Source organism: Heloderma suspectum, chromosome Z, assembly GCF_057233095.1.
Source record: "Heloderma suspectum isolate Gila_16-S chromosome Z, 16-S_ref, whole genome shotgun sequence".
In the NCBI taxonomy this organism is placed as follows: domain Eukaryota; kingdom Metazoa; phylum Chordata; class Lepidosauria; order Squamata; family Helodermatidae; genus Heloderma; species Heloderma suspectum.
Window position 1 is genome coordinate 1,687,152 of NC_139476.1, and position 19,661 is coordinate 1,706,812.

General features: G+C 49.2%; 1 protein-coding gene across 2 annotated transcripts; it reads left to right on the top strand.

Moving 5' to 3' along the window:
• Positions 1-6: 6 nt before the first annotated feature.
• Positions 7-19,156, top strand: LOC146333462 (uncharacterized). 2 transcript variants are annotated; one of them, XM_084825957.1, is made up of 9 exons: positions 7-113; positions 865-1,017; positions 2,385-2,490; positions 7,468-7,576; positions 7,695-10,604; positions 11,414-11,576; positions 12,737-12,908; positions 13,508-13,637; positions 17,154-19,156. In XM_084825957.1, the coding sequence occupies exons 1-9, from the start codon at positions 7-9 to the stop codon at positions 17,324-17,326; spliced, it is 4,023 nt and encodes a 1,340-aa protein (XP_084682083.1). In that variant the 3' UTR covers positions 17,327-19,156. The 2 variants fall into 2 exon arrangements, with proteins under 2 accessions (XP_084682083.1, XP_084682084.1); XM_084825958.1 differs by lacking the exons at positions 13,508-13,637; positions 17,154-19,156 and having other exon boundaries at positions 11,414-11,578; positions 12,737-12,808.
• Positions 19,157-19,661: the final 505 nt, after the last annotated feature.

Here is a 19,661-nt window from a genome sequence, read left to right on the forward strand (position 1 = left end):
CTGAGCATGCGCAGACGTGCCCCTGCTTTCCCTTGGGTTCCCCCTAGTGGTAGGATGACCGCTCTACAGCTCGCTGGCAAACTCTGCGAGGCGCTGAGAGGCGAGGGGGACGCGTAAGTGCACGTGTGGATGCGCCTGTACACGTGCACTGTGTTTTTTTGTTTCGTTCGCTTGCACAAGTGGATTTCTTTTGCTATTTCTTTACATACACCCTTCTGTCTTTATGTTGCTTCTGTTTGCAAAAAGGCGATTGCTTCTCCAAACAAAAACGACCCATCACCTTCCAAACCAAGAAACCACATTGATCCACCTTGGGTGCCATTTAACCACCTTGGGTGCCATTTTTGGGTAGGAAGGCGGGCTACAAGTCAAGTTAATAATAATAATAATTTGAGTTTCTTAGTCCCCCTTCGCTTTAAAAAGACCCAAGGCGACTTACAATGGAATGATTAAAACATACAACGTATAGAATAGCTAAAACCAATTTTCATTCAAAATACCACATCTGCAGCCCATTGTGCTTATTTGTTTTGAAAACAAAATAAATTGTGCTTATTTGTTTGAAAACAAGCCTTTTGTTTTGTGTGTGTGTTTCTCAAAAACTTGTTTCTGCTGAAGAAATTCCCATCTGCAAGTGAACCTTTGTTGTTGTTGTTTGCTGCAGATGTGCGTTTTCTCTTACAAATGACTGGTGTGCACACCCAAGGTTGCAATTAGAGAGGATGATCTAGAGTGAGCAGTGTGCGGAACTGGTCTGGGACTGGGAGCGGAAGGGGAATGCTCAGAGCAGTCTGGCTTTCGCCTCGGGTGCCTTGCGGGGGCTTCCCTTCCGCCTCGAAGCTCTTTCTCCCTCTTGCTTTCCAGGATGGTAGAAGCCCTCCTCCAAAGGGGCGCTGACCCCAACTTGGTTCTGCCAGAGGGGATCGCTGCAATCCATCTTGCGGCTGGCGTGGAACAAGAGAGTGGGATTCGGTGCCTCAGACTCATCCTCCAGTATGGTGGAGACCCCAACGTCAGGTACTCTGGAGCGGGGGAAAGCTTTGAATCCACCCCTGGGATCCATCTGAGCGTGCAAAGCGGCCACCTACCCCAACCCTCCAGATGGTTTGGGTTGTAAGGCCCATCATCTGTGACCATTAGTCCTGCTGGCCAGGGCTGATTGGACTTGTAATCCAACACAGCTGGAGGGCAACAGATTGGGGCAGAGATCCCCAAACATTTTGGACCCATGGGCACATTTGAGAATTTGAGACCATGCTGTGGGCACCACTGCAAAATGCCTGGTCAGTTTTAGCGTCTACCTGTTGCATCTATGGGTATTTGGCGGCATCTTATTTAGCAGGAACTTCTGTTCCGTGTCAGTTGTATGCCACAATGTTTCTTTAATAAGAGATTGTCTAATTCGGCTAATTGCTGGCAGTGCAATACAGCAAAGCCTTCTTTTAAACTGATGTTTTGATAATGTCCAGTAGTTGCTTCTTTTGTGGGGGAGGTTGTTAGACAGATAAATTTTGTACTGGAGCGGTCTTTAATATTCACTGACGTACATGCTCTTTTACATTATTTATCTGCTTCGTGGAAATTAACAAACGGTCAGAGTAAAAGGATTCTCCGTACCCTTTTGACAGCTAAAAACTGATATTACAACATTAGAAGAATAAACACTCCTACAATGCAGTGGATGCAGGACTTTATAGTGCTTTCAATATTTGAATGGGTGGCACATAGATGCCACCTTCAAATGGATACTTATTTGGATATTTGATCTTCTTCTGTTGAAGCCCATGCATAATTGTTGGAAAGTTGTATGCATTTCATACAAATCCATGTACGTTTATTTAAAAAGTCAGAAAAAATGGGTACCTGCAGGCACCCCATTGGGGACCCTGTTGCGGGGGCTGCTTTGGGGACCCCTGGGTTGGGGACTGCTGGTCTGCACCGCCTTCCCCCAACCCGGCGGCTTCCAGATGTTTTGGACGGCAAGTCGCATAATCTGTGATCCATGGGCCATGCTGGCTGAGGCTGATGGGTGGCTGAGGCTGAGCAGTCACTCCCGTGCCCTGCTTGCAGAGCCCCTCGAAGGATCTTGTCAGCTACTGGTAGGAGACCCAGCTTGGCCTGATCCAGCATGGCTCTGCTTATGTTCTGAAAGTGCTAGATCATCACCCGGATGAGAATGGCAGTTAGGTAAAGGGGCAGTACTTCTTTGAATACAGATGACAGGCAAAGGCTGGGGATTTGGTAATTTGCTTGTGGGCTTTCCGGAAGTATTTGGCCAGCTGTTCTAGGTAACAAGATGCTGCTCAGAGCTCTTGACGTTCAGAAGCCCCAGGGGTATATGTTGGAGAAGAAGAATTTGCCCGTTTTGTATTCTTGTGCCTCAGGTCTGTCGATGATCTCACCCCATTACACGTTGCAGCATCCTGGGGTTGCTACACCTGCTTAAGGCTCTTGCTGATGGAAGGAGGGAACCCCCGACTCGAAGACCAGGTGAGCCCAAACTGGGAAATTGGATGTAGACGGGTGTGGGAGAGATCCTGTTTCGTGATGCCCTTGCTGCTTCTCTTTTGGGAGGTATGACTGCTTAGCTCCACCTTTTCCTCTGGATGTTTTCGACTTCAGCTCCCGTCAGCCCGAGCCAACATGGCCAATGGTCAGGAGTGCCTGGCGTTGTAGCCTGAAACATCTGGAGAAGTTTCGAGAAGGCTGCTTTAGCTGGTCTCTGGTATCGACGCTTTGCTGTCAGCAACCTGATAGTTTTTGCTCAGGCGTATCTATCCTTACTCAGAAGTAAATCACATAGACTTTGGACTTGCTCCAAAATGAGTTTTCATAGGATTGTAACCTTTTTAACATGATGCCGGAAGATGAGCCCCTCAGGTCGGGAGGTGTCCAAACATGAGATGGCAAGATTGAACATCGACATCTTGGGAATCAGCGAACTAAAATGGACAGGAATGGGCGAATTTAATTCAGGTGACCATCATCTCTACTATTGTGGCCAAGAATCCCTTAGAAGAAATGGAGTAGCACTCATAGTCAACAAAAGGGTGGGAAAAGGGTGGCTACTAGGAGGAGGGCTTTTTCTGTTGTGGCACCCCGGCTCTGGAATGAGCTCCCTAGTGAGGTTCGCCTGGCGCCTACATTGTACTCCTTTCGGTGCCAGGTGAAGACCTTTTTATTTTCCCAGGCATTTTAGCTTTCTAAATTTTTATCTTTGCTGTTTTAAATCTGTATTTTAAACTCCTGTCCTGCTGCTAGGTTTTATTGTGGTTGTATTGTTATATTGTGGTTTTAATGTTCTATATATTTTAAATTGTTTTATTGTGTGTTGTTTGGTTTTAGTTTTTGTGAACCGCCCAGAGAGCTTCGGCTATTGGGCGGTATAGAAATGAAATAAATAAATAAATAAATAAATGCAGTACTGGGGTACAATCTTAAAAACGATAGAATGATCTCAGTACGAATCCAAGGCAAACCATTCAACATCACAGTAATTCAAGTCTATGCCCCAACCACTGATGCCGAAGAAGCTGAGGTTGATCGGTTCTATGAAGACCTCCAACACCTTCTAGAACTAACACCAAAAAAAGATATCCTCTTCATCATAGGGGACTGGAATGCTAAAGTAGGAAGTCAGGAAATCACTGGGATAACAGGCAGGCATGGCCTTGGTGTACAAAATGAAGCAGGACAAAAGCTAATAGAGTTTTGTCAAGAGAACACGCTGATCACAGCAAACACTCTTTTCCAGCAGCACAAGAGACGACTCTACACATGGACATCACCAGATGGTCAATATCGAAATCAGATTGATTATGTCCTTTGCAGCCAAAGATGGAGAAGCTCCATACAGTCCGTAAAAACAAGACCTGGAGCTGACTGTGGCTCAGATCATGAGCTCCTTCTTGCAAAATTTCGGCTGAAATTGAAGAACGTAGGGAAAACCACTAAACCATTCAGGTATGACCTCAATCATATCCCTGATGAATATACAGTGGAGGTGAGGAATAGATTTCAGGGATTAGACCTGATAGATAGAGTGCCTGAGGAACTATGGACGGAGGTCCGTAACATTGTTCAGGAGGCAGCAACGAAATCCATCCCAAAGAAAAAGAAATGCAAGAAAGCCAAGTGGCTGTCTGATGAGGCTTTACAAGTAGCTGAGGAAAGAAGGGAAGCGAAAAGCAAGGGAGAAAGGGGAAGATATATCCAACTGAATGCAGAGTTCCGGAGCATAGCAAGGAGAGACAAGAAGGCCTTCTTAAATGAACAATGCAAGGAAATCGAGGAAAACAACAGAATGGGAAAGACTAGAGATATCTTCAAGAAAGTCGGAGATCTCAAGGGAACGTTTTGTGCAAAGACGGGCATGATAAAGGACAAAGAAGGCAGGGACCTCACAGAAGCAGATGAGATTAAGAAGAGGTGGAAAGAATACACAGAAGAACGATATAGGAAAGATCTTATTGTCCTTGATAGCCATGATAGTAATGTCCTTGATAGCCATGATAGTGCGGTCACTGAACTTGAGCCGGACATCCTCGAGAGTGAAGTCAAGTGGGCCTTAGGAAGCATTAGTAACAACAAAGCTAGCGGAGATGACAGTATTCCAGCTGAGCTATTTAAAATCCTAAAAGATGATGCTGTTAAAGTGCTGCATTCAATATGCCAACAAATCTGGAACACTCAACAGTGGCCACAAGACTGGAAAAGGTCAGTTTACATTCCAATTCCAAAGAAGGGCAACGCCAAAGAGTGTTCAAACTACCGCACAATTGCGCTCATTTCACATGCCAGCAAGGTGATGCTCAAAATCCTACAAGCTAGGCTTCAGCAGCATGTGAACCGAGAACTACCGGAAGTACAAGCTGGGTTTCGAAGAGGTAGAGGAACTAGAGATCAAATCGCCAACATTCGCTGCATTATGGAGAAAGCAAGAGAATTCCAGAAAAACGTCTATTTCTGCTTCATTGACTACGCTAAAGCCTTTGATTGTGTGGATCACAACAAACTGTGGCAAATTCTGAAAGTGATGGGAGTACCAGACCACCTTACCTGTCTCCTGAGAAACCTGTGCGAGGGTCAAGAAGCAACAGTACGAACCGGACATGGAACAACCGATTGGTTCCAAATTGGGAAAGGAGTACGACAAGGCTGCATATTGTCACCCTGCTTATTTAACTTATATGCAGAGTACATCATGAGAAATGCCGGGTTGGATGAATCAGAGGTTGGAATTAAGATTGCTGGGAGAATTATCAACAACCTCCGATATGCAGACGATACCACCCTAATGGCAGAAAGTGAAGAGGATCTCAAGAGCCTCTTGTTGAGGGTGAAAGAGGAGAGTGCAAAAGCTGGTCTGAAACTCAACACTAAAAAAACGAAGATCATGGCATCTGGCCCTATCACTTCCTGGCATATAGAAGGGGAAGAAATGGAAGCAGTGACAGATTTTACTTTCTTGGGCTCCAAGATCACCACAGACGGTGACTGTAGCCATGAAATTAAAAGACGCTTGTTCCTTGGGAGGAAAGCTGTGGCACACCTAGACAGCATAGTCAGAAGCAGAGACATCACCTTGCCAACAAAGGTCCATCTAATCAAAGCTATGGTTTTCCCAGTAGTAATGTATGGCTTTGAGAGGTGGACTATAAGGAAGGCTGAGCGCCGAAGAATTGATGCTTTCGAACTGTGGTGCTGGAGAAGACTCTTACGAGTCCCCTGGACTGCAAGGAGGTCAGATCAGTCAGTCCTAAAGGAAATCAACCCTGAGTGCTCATTGGAAGGACAGATCCTGAAGCTGAAGCTCAAATATTTTGGCCACCTAATGCGAAGAGAAAACTCTCTGGAAAAGACCCTGATGCTGGGAAAGACTGAGGGCAAAAGGAGAAGGGGACGGCAGAGGATGAGATGGCTAGATAGCATCACCGATGCAATGAATATGAACCTGAGCACACTCCGGGAGAGTGCGCAGGACAGGAAGGCCTGGCGTGCTATGGTCCATGGGGTCACGAAGAGTTGGACACGACTGAACGACTGAACAACAACAAACCTTTTTAACATTAGCCCAGGTCCCTGCCCTAGGGGGTTTACAACGTAAGGCATGGATTTTGTGTTTTGGGGTGGCTTTTGTGTTGCAGAGTATGTTTGTGCGTGTAGCCTTTAGCTGTTCTCGTGGCAATAAAACCTGAATTTTCAGAAAAGGAGAGGGAATTGATCTTTAAATTACAAATTTGGCTTTTTCATCCAGGGCTGAATGCTGGGCAGGACTGAATTTCTGCCAGATTTCTACAAAAATATCAGTCTGTTAGTGGGGGGGGGGGGGATTCAAAGCAATGGTTGCATAACATCTTTAACTAAAAGGATGCTAAAAAGTCCACACAAAAATGAAGCAAGTGTCTGAGTCCATTTGGAACCATTGTTGAGGCTGGATGGTAAGCAGGAAAAAAAATCTCTAAGATGTGTGCCCCAAATTGAATTTTTGGGAAATAACATGGTGGCCTCCTGCTGTGGAACAGAGCAGTGGTTTGTCCAATCTCATAATAAACACTATGGCCAGGTAAACATCTGCAAGGGGCAGCAAGGTCAGTGTTAGGCTCTTCTGAGCCCCTGGGTCTTTAGCATGTGCCTGACTAGTCTGACTTCTAACACCACCCCTGTCCTCTGATGCAGAAAGATTTCTGCTTGCAGCAATGCTGGGACGATCTGTTCTCCATTCTGAAATTATAAAGACCATCACTTACTCGGTTCTGCCTCAGCCGCTGATTGCAACATTCAGGGATCCCTTGTATGACGCATTAGAACAGCCAAATTGGGTAACTGAGCAGTTGAGTTCTGACAAACTGGGCTGCCTTATTTGCGCTTCATTGTCTCAAACAATGTAAATTGAGGAAGGAAAGGACAAGGAAGCAAATCTCACTTTGGGGGACCAGTCTCACGTATGGATTCAGTTCCAGAGTTTGCACTAGCCATAGTTTACAATCCAAGTCATAGTTCAATCCCACAAATGTATGAGAGGCAAACGATGATTTGGGAGTGCTTGTCTACTTTCTCTTTCCATCTGCAGGGTCCCCCTGTATCTGTCGGGCAGCTCCAGCTTCTGGTTTGTCTATTCAGATGCTACTCCAAGCCATTGTTGGCACAAACCATACTTTTAAAACCCCACTTCAAACCATGGTTTCTGATTCTAATTTGGCTGCCAGTCGCAAATCATGGCTCCTTGATTGAGATGCTTCACTTCTTTAACTGTGGCTTGTGGTTATATCAGAGCTGTGTCATGGAAGTAACAGTTCCAGGGCAAACGGTGCCATAAATAGTTGTGGAGTTGAAGCTCACGCATGTCAAAATGGTCCCTTGGAATCAATGACCTGTCCAGCTAAATGGGGAACTACCAGCATGAAGGGAATTAGGAAGACAAACAGGGCTGGTTATAAGGAATGTTCTTCTCCATCTGCCTCTCAGGATGGGAACACAGCCCTCAATCTGGCTTTGGAGCAGGGGAACGAGATGTGTGTCCGTATCCTACAAAAGTCCCTGGAAGACACTAGTGAGGAGCAGAGCAGCTGGAGGCGTAAGTGCCAGGAACCATCTGGACCCCAAGAGTCCCAAACTCTACAACTTTATCTTTCCCAATGCCTGATTTAAATATAACCTTAGTGTTGTTTGCCTCTCTCTTATCTTTTATTCAGCCGACCGAAGAACAGACAGCTTTCTCTCCACCGTGACTGAAGACCTTTTGGAAACTGGTAGCATTTCAAGGCTTTATGATCCCCATCAGTTAAGCGGAACTCCACAGTCATCTCTGAACAAGACTCTTCGATATGTGGGGGCATGCAGCTCCTTCTCTCGTCCTGTTGTACCGACTACAAAGAGCCATCCAGATTGCACTATCCTGGGGAATTGCCAGGACAAAAACCACTCCTTTGAGGACCGGTTCTCTGCTTCGTTTCTCACGGAGTATTCTTGGCGATGCAGCACGTCATCTGAGCAGTGTGACCTCCGTGCTCAGCCGGCAGCTTCATCCAACCATTTGTTCTCATGTGGCGATGCTGTTGGACAAACCTTGAATTGTACTGCAGTACGGGGTGTCCCCAGTGACGGATCCGAGCATCCCAGACTGGCAGCAAACAGTGCAATCCAATCTCACTACATTGAAACTGCTGCAGATTGCCGGTTGCCTCCAGATCTAAATGGAGTTCTCCACACTGTTTTAATCGACTCTGAGTCTTGCACGTCCAGGGTGTACCCTGAAATACCAAGCACTAATGGATCCCAGGAGACCCCCAAGTCTCTTACCTGTGCAATTAAGTCTGAATGTAAAGTAGATCACCTTCTTGGCATGCAGGATGCCAACACTACCCTTAACCTTTCCCAGTGCAACAGCTTCCTTGATCCAGATCTTGTAGTGAAGCTCACCAGTGAGGAAGGGCTGGATGTCACCTCACCCAATCATGTCTACCTCTTCTCCCGGGCGAACTCCACGGCCGTATCAGACTTGGAAAAGACCATGGTCGACTTGGCGTTCCTGTCGAGGGCCTCAGGGAACCCGGATGGATGCTCTGTGAGTGGGAAGTCATTGTTCAGGAGTACAGATGGCAGCAGGTGCAGCCAATACACTTTGTGTGACAGTGAATGCTACATGAGTGCCACAGAAGCACCACGCTGCAGCAAGCCTCAAGAACGGGAGGCCACCTTGGACTGTTTTCCGGGCAGCTCAGGCAGCATCAGGAACAACAGTTCCAGGACACCAATGTGGAGCTTGGAAGAGCGTATAGAGACATTGGTGGCACCAGCCATTAGCGAGAGGATCTCTCCTGCCAGATCTGAGAGTCTGCGGCATTTCCATGATGGAACTGGTTTTAGAGAAACTTTTTCCAAGACATCTGCTGAGAGGCAAGCTTTGGACCTCCACAACACTGGAAAGGATGAATGCTCTGGAAACATTAGGGAGCTGTGTCTCTCTAGAATGTCCCAGGATGGGGTTCTCGCAGAGCGTCCTTCGCCAAAGGGGGAGAATCAGAGCCTGAATACACTGCCATTGTTGCAGGAACCACAGAAATGCATGACATCTGGAGCAGAGAATACGGTTCTTCCGGAAAGTTCCTCTGACATGACTGGTGAACGAGTTGCTACTCGGGAGCTCCGAGGTGAATTCAGAGGAACTGTGGTGTCATCTGCGGCATTGGCAGAGTTGACTGAGGAAGAGAGGAGAAGGGGTGTGCGACAATCGGATCTCTCACTGAGCGCCCAGGAGGTGGAGGAGAGAAGAGAAAGCTTGTGGACTCCGGACACAGTGCTTATACCGAGGGCATCTGAAGAAATGAAGTCTTTCCTAGGCGATGAGAGCCCCGTCTCGCCCAGGACGTGTGGGGATGTGGATGACACAATGCCTGTCCCACATCGAACAGTGGATGACACAATGCCTGTCCTACATCGAACAGTGGATGACACGATGCCTTTCCCACATCAAACAGCAAATGCCAAGGAAGAGGAATCCACCAGCCTGGAAGCAAAGCTGAGGTCAATGATGTTTGCAACCAAGGTTTGCCACTCGCCGTTGCTGCAGCCAAACTACAGACCCTGCCACGTTACTCCCCGGACCAAAAGCCGCATGACTGCATCAGCCACACATGACAGCAGCAGCTCCTCCTCTCTTTTTGATGACACCCTGGAGATGCCGAGGCGCCCCAGGCGAGTGAGAAACCCTGAGGGGAGGACCCCGACCTCCAGCGAAGCATGGAACTGGGCTGATGGCCCGAGGCACGGGGACCCACCTTCCATGGTGGGAGAGGAGACCGGTGAGCCAGGTAACACCCAGTTAATTGCAGCTGTCCCCAGCGCTGTTAAGCCAGCCAGGACCCCAAAATGTAGCCCATCAGGCCCATCTGTCACCAGCCTGGCTGTGCTAACAAACTCAGGAAAAGACGTCCCAAGAGGTGACGACTGGTCAGCTGTAAACCTTGGCACTGATCCCACTGTGGGTTTGGATGAGGGCAAGCTGTCCGCTGGTGCTGGAGAGGGGGATTGCACCACCCAGGAAGCGCGAGGTACTGCGCCGTCTGGGACTGATCCGGAGCGGCTGGGTGCCTGGTGTGGTGAGGCCAGGAGACCACCCAAACCCTCAAGGGTTAGCTTCAGCAGGATGTCCACCAGAGTGCAGCCCTTTGTGCCAGGAACCTCAGGAAGGCTGAGCCCCATCAGGCAGGATGTCCCGTTGTCGCCTGGTGGCCGGCCAGTGAACCTGAGCACCGCTGAGCCAGTGGAGTACTTGTACGTGGATGAGGACAAAGGACATACGCTGATCGAGCGGCACATTCCGTGCTCGGACGATTCCGTCGCCAACATCAGCTCCGAAGACACCATCATCTATGACTGGCAGGCATATACAGCCCAAGCGGTGGGGCAGGCGAGTGAGGGGGATGCCCCCCCACAGGCCACCCCGGAGCTGCATCACCTTTCAGATGAAGTCCTGTTCCGCAAGCTGCATGACTTCGGGGTCAATCCAGGACCCGTGACAAGGATCACCAGGAAGGTTTACTTGCAGCTGCTGGAGAAGCTGATGAGCGACCCCAAGATCAAGGCCCGGAAAGGCTCTGCAGGTGGGTTGCTGCTTTTCTTTGGGGTCTAGTGTGGGTGGAATCCTTTGGAAGGGTGTTGTGGAACATCAGCTGTGAGGGGTAGGGAAAATGAGTCCCACGAGGAAAGGTGGAAGTGACTGCGTATGTTTAGGCTGGAGCAGAGGTGACTGGGGTGAGGGGGAGGACACGATAGGACACAATTGAGAGGAACCCAAAACAGCTATAGAAGCCCAAACCAAAAGGATAGCTGCACAAAAGGGTCCCAGCATAAGAGGATATGACTGCACCCTTCAAATCCCTGAAGGGCTGTCAGATAGAAGAGGTCAGGGACCTGTTCTCTGCTGCCCCGAGGGTGAAGGACTCACTCTAGGTCAACCTTCCCCGACCTGGTGCTCTCCAGATGTGTGGGCCAACACATCTGGACAGCATCAGGTTGAGAAAGGCTGATCTAAAGGGGGTAAAGTTGCAGGAGGATAGATTTTGGTTGAATGTTACAAGAGACATCTTGGCAGTCAGAACAATGGAACCAATGACCTTGAGCGGTGGTGGGCTCTCCCTGGCTGGAGGTCTTCTAGAGAGGCTGGGCAGTCATCAGTTGGACATATAACTAGTTCTGGATTTCACACATTTAGGGGCCTGCAGCAAAATGGTGAGGAATGAACAGTGCCCTTTGCAAGTCACTTCCCAGGGTGATTTTGCAGCGCCCCATCCCTGCATGTCTGTCTGTCTTTCGTCTGTCTGTCTGTCTGTCTGTCTGTGCATCCCTGGTTGTGTGTTAACTTACCTGTCTTTTGGGGTGGGGTTTTGACATGTTCTTTGCTTGCATCCAGGCTACAGCCCGGAACTTTCTTCCACCCTGGAAACATACCAAATCCCGGATGGCCAAGATGACGAGATGGCTCTGTCCAGACAGTTCGACCAGCCAGACAAGAGCAAGAAGTGGCGGGAAGGTGTGCTCAAGTCCAGCTTCAACTACCTGCTCTTGGATCCCAGGTGTGACATATCTGCTGCCTTTGTGTTTCTTTTACTCCTTGCCTCCTGGGTAGAAGGGATGCTTCATTCCCAACCACTCAGACCCAAATAAGCTTGGGGAAGGCAGGAGGCTAAACCCACATTCTGGACTTGCTATTTCTAATCAAGAGCTGCCCCCCCCCCCCCCCCCGCTCCTGACATCCTCCAAGCTTTGGCAAGATCACGGAGGTGCAAATCCACTCATCTTGCCCCACCGTAGCTGAACCGTGTGCGGCGTGTGCCAGAAAGCCTCAGTGACTGGCCCAACTTTCCTCAACCTGGTTTTCTCCAGATGTGTTGGACTACAGCTCCCATCGCTCCAGCTGGCATGGCCGTTAGCCATTCCAACTCCCAGCATTCCTGACTATTGGCCATGCTGGCAGGGGTTTCTGGGAGATGAAGTCCAAAAGGTCTGGAGCGCCTTCTTCTGTCCACCCCGATCTGGACTCCATTGATTGGCTGCTGCTCTTCAGGGTTTCAGGCAGGGGTCTTTCCCAGCCCTGCCTGGAGTGGCCAGGGATTGAACCCGGGATCTTTTGCATGCAATGCAGGTGTTCTACCACTGAGCTTACAGCCCTTCCTCTAAACATAAAGTTTCCAGCCCTCATGTTTCTGAATAAAGGACTAATTTAATTACAAACATAGGAAGCTGCCTCTTGCTGAACCTTCTGGACATTCTGCAGGCAGAGGATGAGCTATTCCATCGAGCGATAGGCTCCTGAGAGTCAGGCTTTCAGCTACGTGGAATGCGTAGGTCTGTTGTAGGATCCAGACAAGCCACTTTGGTCTTGGAGTTTATTTATTTATAGCATATTTATCCCATTCTCTAGCCAAAAAGGCTCCCAAGGTGGCTTACAAAGATATGAAATTAGGCAGTCCCTGCCTGCAGGCTGACAGTCTAAGCAACATGACACAGAAGGAAAGGGGATGGGGAGGGAGGAGGAAAAAGCAAATCCAGGCACTGGATTCTTAGTTGCAGAGTTCAGCAGGTCATGGGCATGGCTGGAGGGCTGCTGCCGCTTCTCCCTCTGATGCCCTCGGCAGCAACAGTGGGTAGCCTCTCTTCCGCTTGCACCCTCCTCCTCTTGGCGCTTGCCTGCCAGTGCCTCCTTACCTCATCTCCCTCCTGGGCTCTTTTGCAGGGTGACCCAGAACCTGCCCTTCCGCTGCCGGTTCATAAGCCAGGCAGAATGCTTCTGGACCTTCGTCAGTGCCATCTTCTACGTGGGCAAAGGGAAGCGCTCCAGGCCATACTCTCACCTCTACGAAGCCTTGACCTGCTACAAGGATGGTCCGGGAAGGCGGGGAGGCCAGGTGCGGACTCTGGGAAACCAACCGCCATGCGGTGGTGACATGATCTCGCCTGTGGTCTCTCCACTGCCTGTAGACAAATTTAATGGGAAGAGGAGACGCCTTTCGGCACCTATTTGCCTTGCCAGCTGAACGGAACCTCCAAATTCAGAGGCCCGCTACCCCTGGATTACAAAAAGGGTGGGGCCTGAATTCCATTTTGGAAGAGCTCCTAGGGACTCCAGTGCTGGGCAGGACCAAAAGCCAAAGGTTTGAGGCCAAAAATATAAAAAATACCAATATATTTTAGGTTAACACTCTTACTGTCAGTCATTAAACCTTAGTAGAGGCAAGTCAGAAGAGGAAAACTTCACCAAAGCCGGGAAACTATCAAACCATCAGTGGTCGAGGGCCAGATTTGGTCCCTGGTCCTGAGGTTCCCAACCCCTGTGCTAGGGGTCACTAAGAGACGTTTGGGGGCTTTCCAGAGCATCTTGGTCTGATCCCACAAACCTGCAGTTCTTATGCCATGATGCAACTTGGAAAGCAAGCATGATTTGTCAGGGTAGGGGAGGAATGTTTGCTTCCTCACCACTGTTGCTAAGACTCCTCTCTGTCCACAGGTATGTTCCAAGGTCCAGCACATCCTAGAAATCTGGGCCAGCGGGCAGGGCGTTATTTCCATGCACTGCTTCCAGAATGTCATCCCGGTGGAGGCCTACACGCGAGAGGCCTGCATGCTGGACGCCATTGGTAAGGCTCGACAGAAGAGGAGGCGCCTTCCAGTGTCGGAGGGGTGCTGAGATACAGCCGCAGGTTCCCTCCTTGGCGAGCAGCAAATGGGCAGGCAGGGATGTCAGGGGTTCCAGCTAAAGCTTGGCGAGGTTTATTCAGAGGGCTTTGGAGAACAAAGATGGAGGATGAGCGGAAGCGATACAGACTGTTTCTCACAGGCCTACTTAATCAGTCCCCTGATATTGCAGAATCAGAGTTGGAGGGGAGCTTGGAGGGCATCTAGTCTAACCCCCTGCTTGATGCCGGCCATCCTGAACTAGAATATCCCTCATTTATGGCCATCCAGCCTCTATTTGAAAATCTCCAGTGAGGGAGAGCCCCCGCCCTTCTCGGTCATGGGCCCCATTGTCAAACTGCTCTTACCATCAAGCAGATTATCCTAATGGCCAGTAGAAATCTACCCTCCTGTAACTTTTGGGCCCTTTGGGTCTAGTCTTGCACTCTGGGGTGGCCAAAGGTTTTGCCCTCTTCTGTGTGACACCCTTCAGGGATTTGAAGAGTCCAGCAAATAGTGGTGACAAAAGATAAAATTCTTTTGATAAATTGAAAGCAAATAAATCACCAGGCTCAGACGGTCTCCATCCTAGAGTTCTCAAAGAACTCAAATATGAAATTGCTGATCTTCTAACCAAAATATGCAACAGGTCCTTAAGATCAGCCTCTATACCAGAGTGCTAGAAGATGGCCAATGTAACACCGATTTTCAGAAAGGGATCCAGGGGGATCTAGGAAATTATAGGCCAGTTAGCTTAATGTCTGTTCCAGGTAAATTGGTTGAAGGCATTATTAAAGATAAAATTAATAAGCACATTGAAGGACAAGCCCTGCCGAAAAAGGATCAACACAGCTTCCGCAAAGGTAAGTCCTGTCTCACTAGCCTGAGAGTGTCAATAAACATGTAGACGGGTGATCCGGTAGACAGTGTTTACTTGGACTTCCAAAAGGCTTTTGACAAAATCCCTCACCAAAGACTCCTGAGCAAACTTAGCAGTCATGGAAAAAGAGGACAGGTCCTCTTATGGATCAGTAACTGGTTAAAGAACAGAACGCAGAGAGTAGGAATAAATGGTAAATTCTCCCAGTGGATGGAAGTAAATAGTGGGGTCCCACAGGGATCTGTATTGGGACCAATGCTTTTCAACCTGTTCATAAATGATCTGGAATTAGGAGTGAGCAGTGAAGTGGCCAAGTTTGCGGATGACACTAAATTATTTAGGGTGATTAAAACAGAAAGGGATTGTGAAGAGCTCCAAAAGGATCTCTCCAAACTGGGAGAATGGGCATTTAAATGGCAGATGCGGTTCAATGTATGCAAGTGTAAAGCGATGGACATTGGGGCAACAAATCCCAACTTCAAGTATAGCCTGATGGGATCTGAGCAAGCGGTGACCGACCAGGAAGGAGATCTTGGGGTTGTGTTGGACAGCTCGAGAAAGATGTCAGCCCAGTGTGCGGCCGCTATAAAGAAGGCAAATTCCATGTTAGGCATAATTACAGAAGGAATTGAGAATAAAACTGCCAATATCATACTGCCCCTGCGCAAATCTGTGGTGCGGCCACACTTGGAATACTGCGTACAGTTCTCGTCACCGCACCTCAAAAAATATAGTGTAGAGCTGGAAAAAGGCAACTGAAATGATCAAGGGGGTGGAGCATCTCCCCTGTGAGAGAAGATTACAACAGTTAGGAGTGTTTGGCTTAGAAAAAGGGCAAATAAGGGGAGGCAGGATAGCGGTCCACAGAACCATGCATGGTGTGGAGAATGTGGAGAGGGAGACATTTTTCTCCCACTCTCAAATACGAGCACCCAAAGGGTTCCTCCCATGAAGCTGATGGGTGGGAGATGCAGGACAGATCAAAGGAGGTACTTCTTCACACAGAACACAGTTAAACTATGGAACTCGCTGTCACAGGATGCAGCGATGGCCACCAGTTTGGATGGCTTTAGAAGGGGGTTGGACACATTCCTGGAGGAGGAGGCTATCAAGGGCTACTAGTCTTGATGGCTCTGTGCTGCCTCCAGTACCAGAAACAGTGAGCCTGTGTGCACCAGTTGCTGGGGAACATGGGTGGGAGGGTGTTGTTGTGCTCATGCCCTACTTTGGGTTCCTGATTGACAGCTGGTTGGCCACTGTGTGAACAGAATGATGGACTAGATGGACCCTTGTTCTGATCCAGCAGGGCTCTTCTGATGTTCTTATGTCTCTGCGCATTCTCTCTCTCTCTCATGCACACCTGTGCAGTGGAGGCGGGTGGATCCAATGTCAGTGGGGATGTAAATCTGCTCTGGGTTTCAGCCACAACCATGCAGAACTCTAAAGGACAGTTCCTTTATAGCAGCTGTCCCCAACCTTTATGAAACCAGGGACCGGTCTTGTGGAAGACAATTTTTCCATGGACCGGGGGCGGGGGGGGACCCCCCTTACCTTAGGTCCGCGGGGGAGGGGAGGTGATCCGTCCCTCCCCCCCGCTGGAATCCTCACTGGCCCTGGCCGGCTCTGCTCTGCGGTGAGGCAACGGAGCTGCCGGCCGGCTCTGGCCGCTGGTGGACTTCCGGCCTCTGGGACGCCATTTGCGACCCTGTTCTTTGCAGCAATAGGCTATGTAAAAATTTATGTAGCCTATTACTTGAACAGGGATTAAATGGTGGCCGCTACATGGACACTATTTGCGTCCCAGTGGCTGGAAATCTGCCAGCGGCCGGAGCCGGCCAGCAGCTCTGCGGACTTGCTGCAGAGCAGAGCCGGCCAGGGCCAGCGAGAATTCTGGCGGGGGGGAGGGACGAATCCCCCCCCCGCGGATCCAAGGTAAGGGGGGTTCCCACGCCCTCTGCTGCAGCCTGGTTCCTCACAGGCCACGGACCGGTACCAGTCCACGGCCTGGGGACCCCTGCTTTAGAGTTCTGACTGGTTCTGACTAAAGCCTGGAGCGGATTCACTGGCCCACTGACATTGGCGCCACCTGCCTCCTCTGCACTTGTGTTCTCCAGGCTAAAAATATCTTGCCTTCAGCATTTCCTCATATTATGCAAGCCACACATTTTGTTCCCTCTGAACCAAAAGCTCAGCAGCGGATCTCTTCAGCCTAGCGAGGTGCCTTCTCCAGAGCTGGGCCATTTAGACCACGATTGCCTTCTCTTACTGGAAACAGGTCACCAAGGTCCCAGGGAGAGAGGCAGAGGGGGTGGGCTTCCCCTGCCCTTTCGCCTGAAACCCTTTTAATTGCTGGGGCGTGGCCCTGAGGCCTTCCCACCCTTTGGAGCAGCCCTCTGTGTCCCCCGCTTCTGCCTCCCAGGTTCCTGTCAAGCAGCTGGCTTAGATAAGTTGTGGATTACGTCGGTCCTTTTACGTTCGTGTCAGGGACTTCACAGCAGATCCGTCAAATGAGCAAAGGCCCACCTAGCCGCCTGCCTCTCTCTTTCTTCTTGCATGGCTTCCCAGCCTTGTCCTGAGTGGTTTTCCCTTTTCCCTTCAGGGCTGAAGATGCTGACCAATCAAAAGAAGGGAAATTACTATGGCATCGCAGCGGCCTGGCCAATGAAGAGACGCCGATGCTTGGGCATCCACCTTCTGCACAGGGCAATGCAGATCTTCCTGGCAGAGGGGGAGCGGCAGCTGCGTCCCGCGGACATCCAAACCGGCCAGTGATAGAGGGGTTCCTTGGCTGTTCTCTCGGTAGGCTGCCACCCAAGCGGCCCACCGGCGGGGCCTTAGCGTGGCTGGCACCCAGCTGCGTGGATCAGCATTGTTATCTCTCCTGTGTTGCATCGATCGAGACATGCCTGATAGGTCAGGCTTGTAGTCGTGTGTGACGTGGGAACTTGGTTCCCTGCCGATTTAACGCTGGCTTAAGTGAGGCTTAGGGAATCCTTTGGGAATGTGGAACTTCTTATCGCTGGGTCCCCTGATGCTGAGGCTCAAAGAATCAGTGTTTAGAAGTTTTTGCATGGAGCTGCAGGCCCAGCTACTGGAGGGAGGCAACGCTTCCTGCTTCCTGCATGTGAGAGGTCTTCTCAGAAACTCTTTTATATGTAGCAACGGATAGTGTTTTTAAAGAAATTCTGTTACAGGCACTTTTGTACATTGTTTTTACACTTTTCTATTCAATTTTTCTCTGGAATCATGTGAAATGTAACATGAAATGAGATTGCTCAGATCGGGCTGAGGTACTCGACTCTATGCTCCTCGCTTAGGCTGGCTGGTTTCCATTTTGGCTCATAGGGTCCTCTTTCTTCCTTCTGAACGAGAGAGGGAGGAGGTGATCTGCATCTGAGCAAGCAGGCTGTGTGGGCGACCTTTACAGCATCTGGAACTCCGGGAATTCTAGTCCAAAATCACTTGACTTCTTAAAACAAAAAAAAAAGCAGTGGTTTATATCCTCCAAAATGACCTGGGGCTCTCCTTCACTGGAGATCTTGAAACAGGATTCGGACCACCACGTGTTGAGGATGCTGTAATTTCAAATTGCCAGCATTGGCTAGATTGGATGCCCTATAATCCATCTCTCCCCCCGCCCTCCAGTTCTAGGATTCTATGAATTCATGTTTCTTTTATCTGAAAAGGGCGGGTTTCTAGTCCTCTTGGTGGTAAAGACGAAGAGTAATACCCAGACACGCACACCTGGGCTCTCTCTTTCAGGCTCACAGGGTTGTTGTGAGGAACCAGTGGATGGAGGAAAGATTAAAAAAAAAAATTGGATAAAAAGAATAAATCAGGGCTGATGCCAAGGTGTTGCCTCGCATCTCTTTTTGAGTCCCACGTCTTCGTGGGGAATAAACGCTTTGCCCTTCTCTCCAGGGCAGTGTTTCCCTGTGTTTTGATAACTTTGGGTCACTTCTTCCTCTGTTCCCCCCACCCCCCATTATTTATTCATTTATTTAAATGTGTGCTACAACAGCCTAAATGTGTGTGCTGCAACAGAGGCACTTCTTCCTCCGTTCTTGGGCTGCGATTTGTGTTTTGTATCTCACAAAGTTTGTAATTTGCATCTTGCTGGGCTGATCACCTTGTTCTGTGCCATGGGCCCAGTTCCAGATCACCCCTTTGCTCCTCAAACTTCATGCTTCTGCTCTAAATTGACTCTTCCTTAGCATTAGTCTGAATCCAGTGTAAGTGACTCGCAGTCAGTAGCATGGCATAAATATGGGGCGATCTTTTAAATTTAATTCAGCTTTCTTCCCCGGTGCTCCCAATATATTCTTAATGTTTACCTTCATCCATCTCCCCTCTGCATGTGATCCTTGACTTTTCCCGCTCAGCCCTGTGACAGCTCGAAAACCATTTGAACAAGTTCACTGCATGCTGTGTCCTGATTACTGCCCCAATGTAGTGCAGACTAAAATTTACAGGTCTTGCTTGTCAATAAAACAGCCTTCCCCAATCTGGTACCTTCCAGATGTGGTGTTGTTATGATTATGATTAATTTCATTTCTGTGGCACCCAATACCCAAAGCACTCTTGTCTGGACTCCAACTCCCATAATTTTCAGGCATTTTGTAATGTGAGATTGCAGAACAAGCGATGATAAGGAAATTTGATTGGGTCAAGCAAGGACTCAACAGGGACTATGGTTTCTATGTACATGATAAAGACTTTTAGTGCATTATATAGTTGAAGAGCCTTCCCGGATCAGACTAAGGTGGGTCCACCTAACCCAGCATCCAGTTTCCAGCAGTGGACAACCAGATGCCCCAATGAGAATCTCACAAGTAGGAAGGCAACAACCATCTTCCTTTGCTTGTCGCCCAGCAGCTGGTACTTTAGAGCAGGAGTGGCCCTCCAGTCATTTTGGCCTACAACTCCCATCAGCCCTCACCACTGGCAGTGCTGGCGGGAGTTGTCAGCCAAAAGCTCTGGGGGGCTCCAAGTTGCCTATCCCTACTTAGAAACCTAGGTTCATAGAAACCATAGCCCCTATTAAGTCACTACTGAACCCAATCAAATTTCCTTACCTCTTGTTCTGCAATCTCACATTACAAACTGG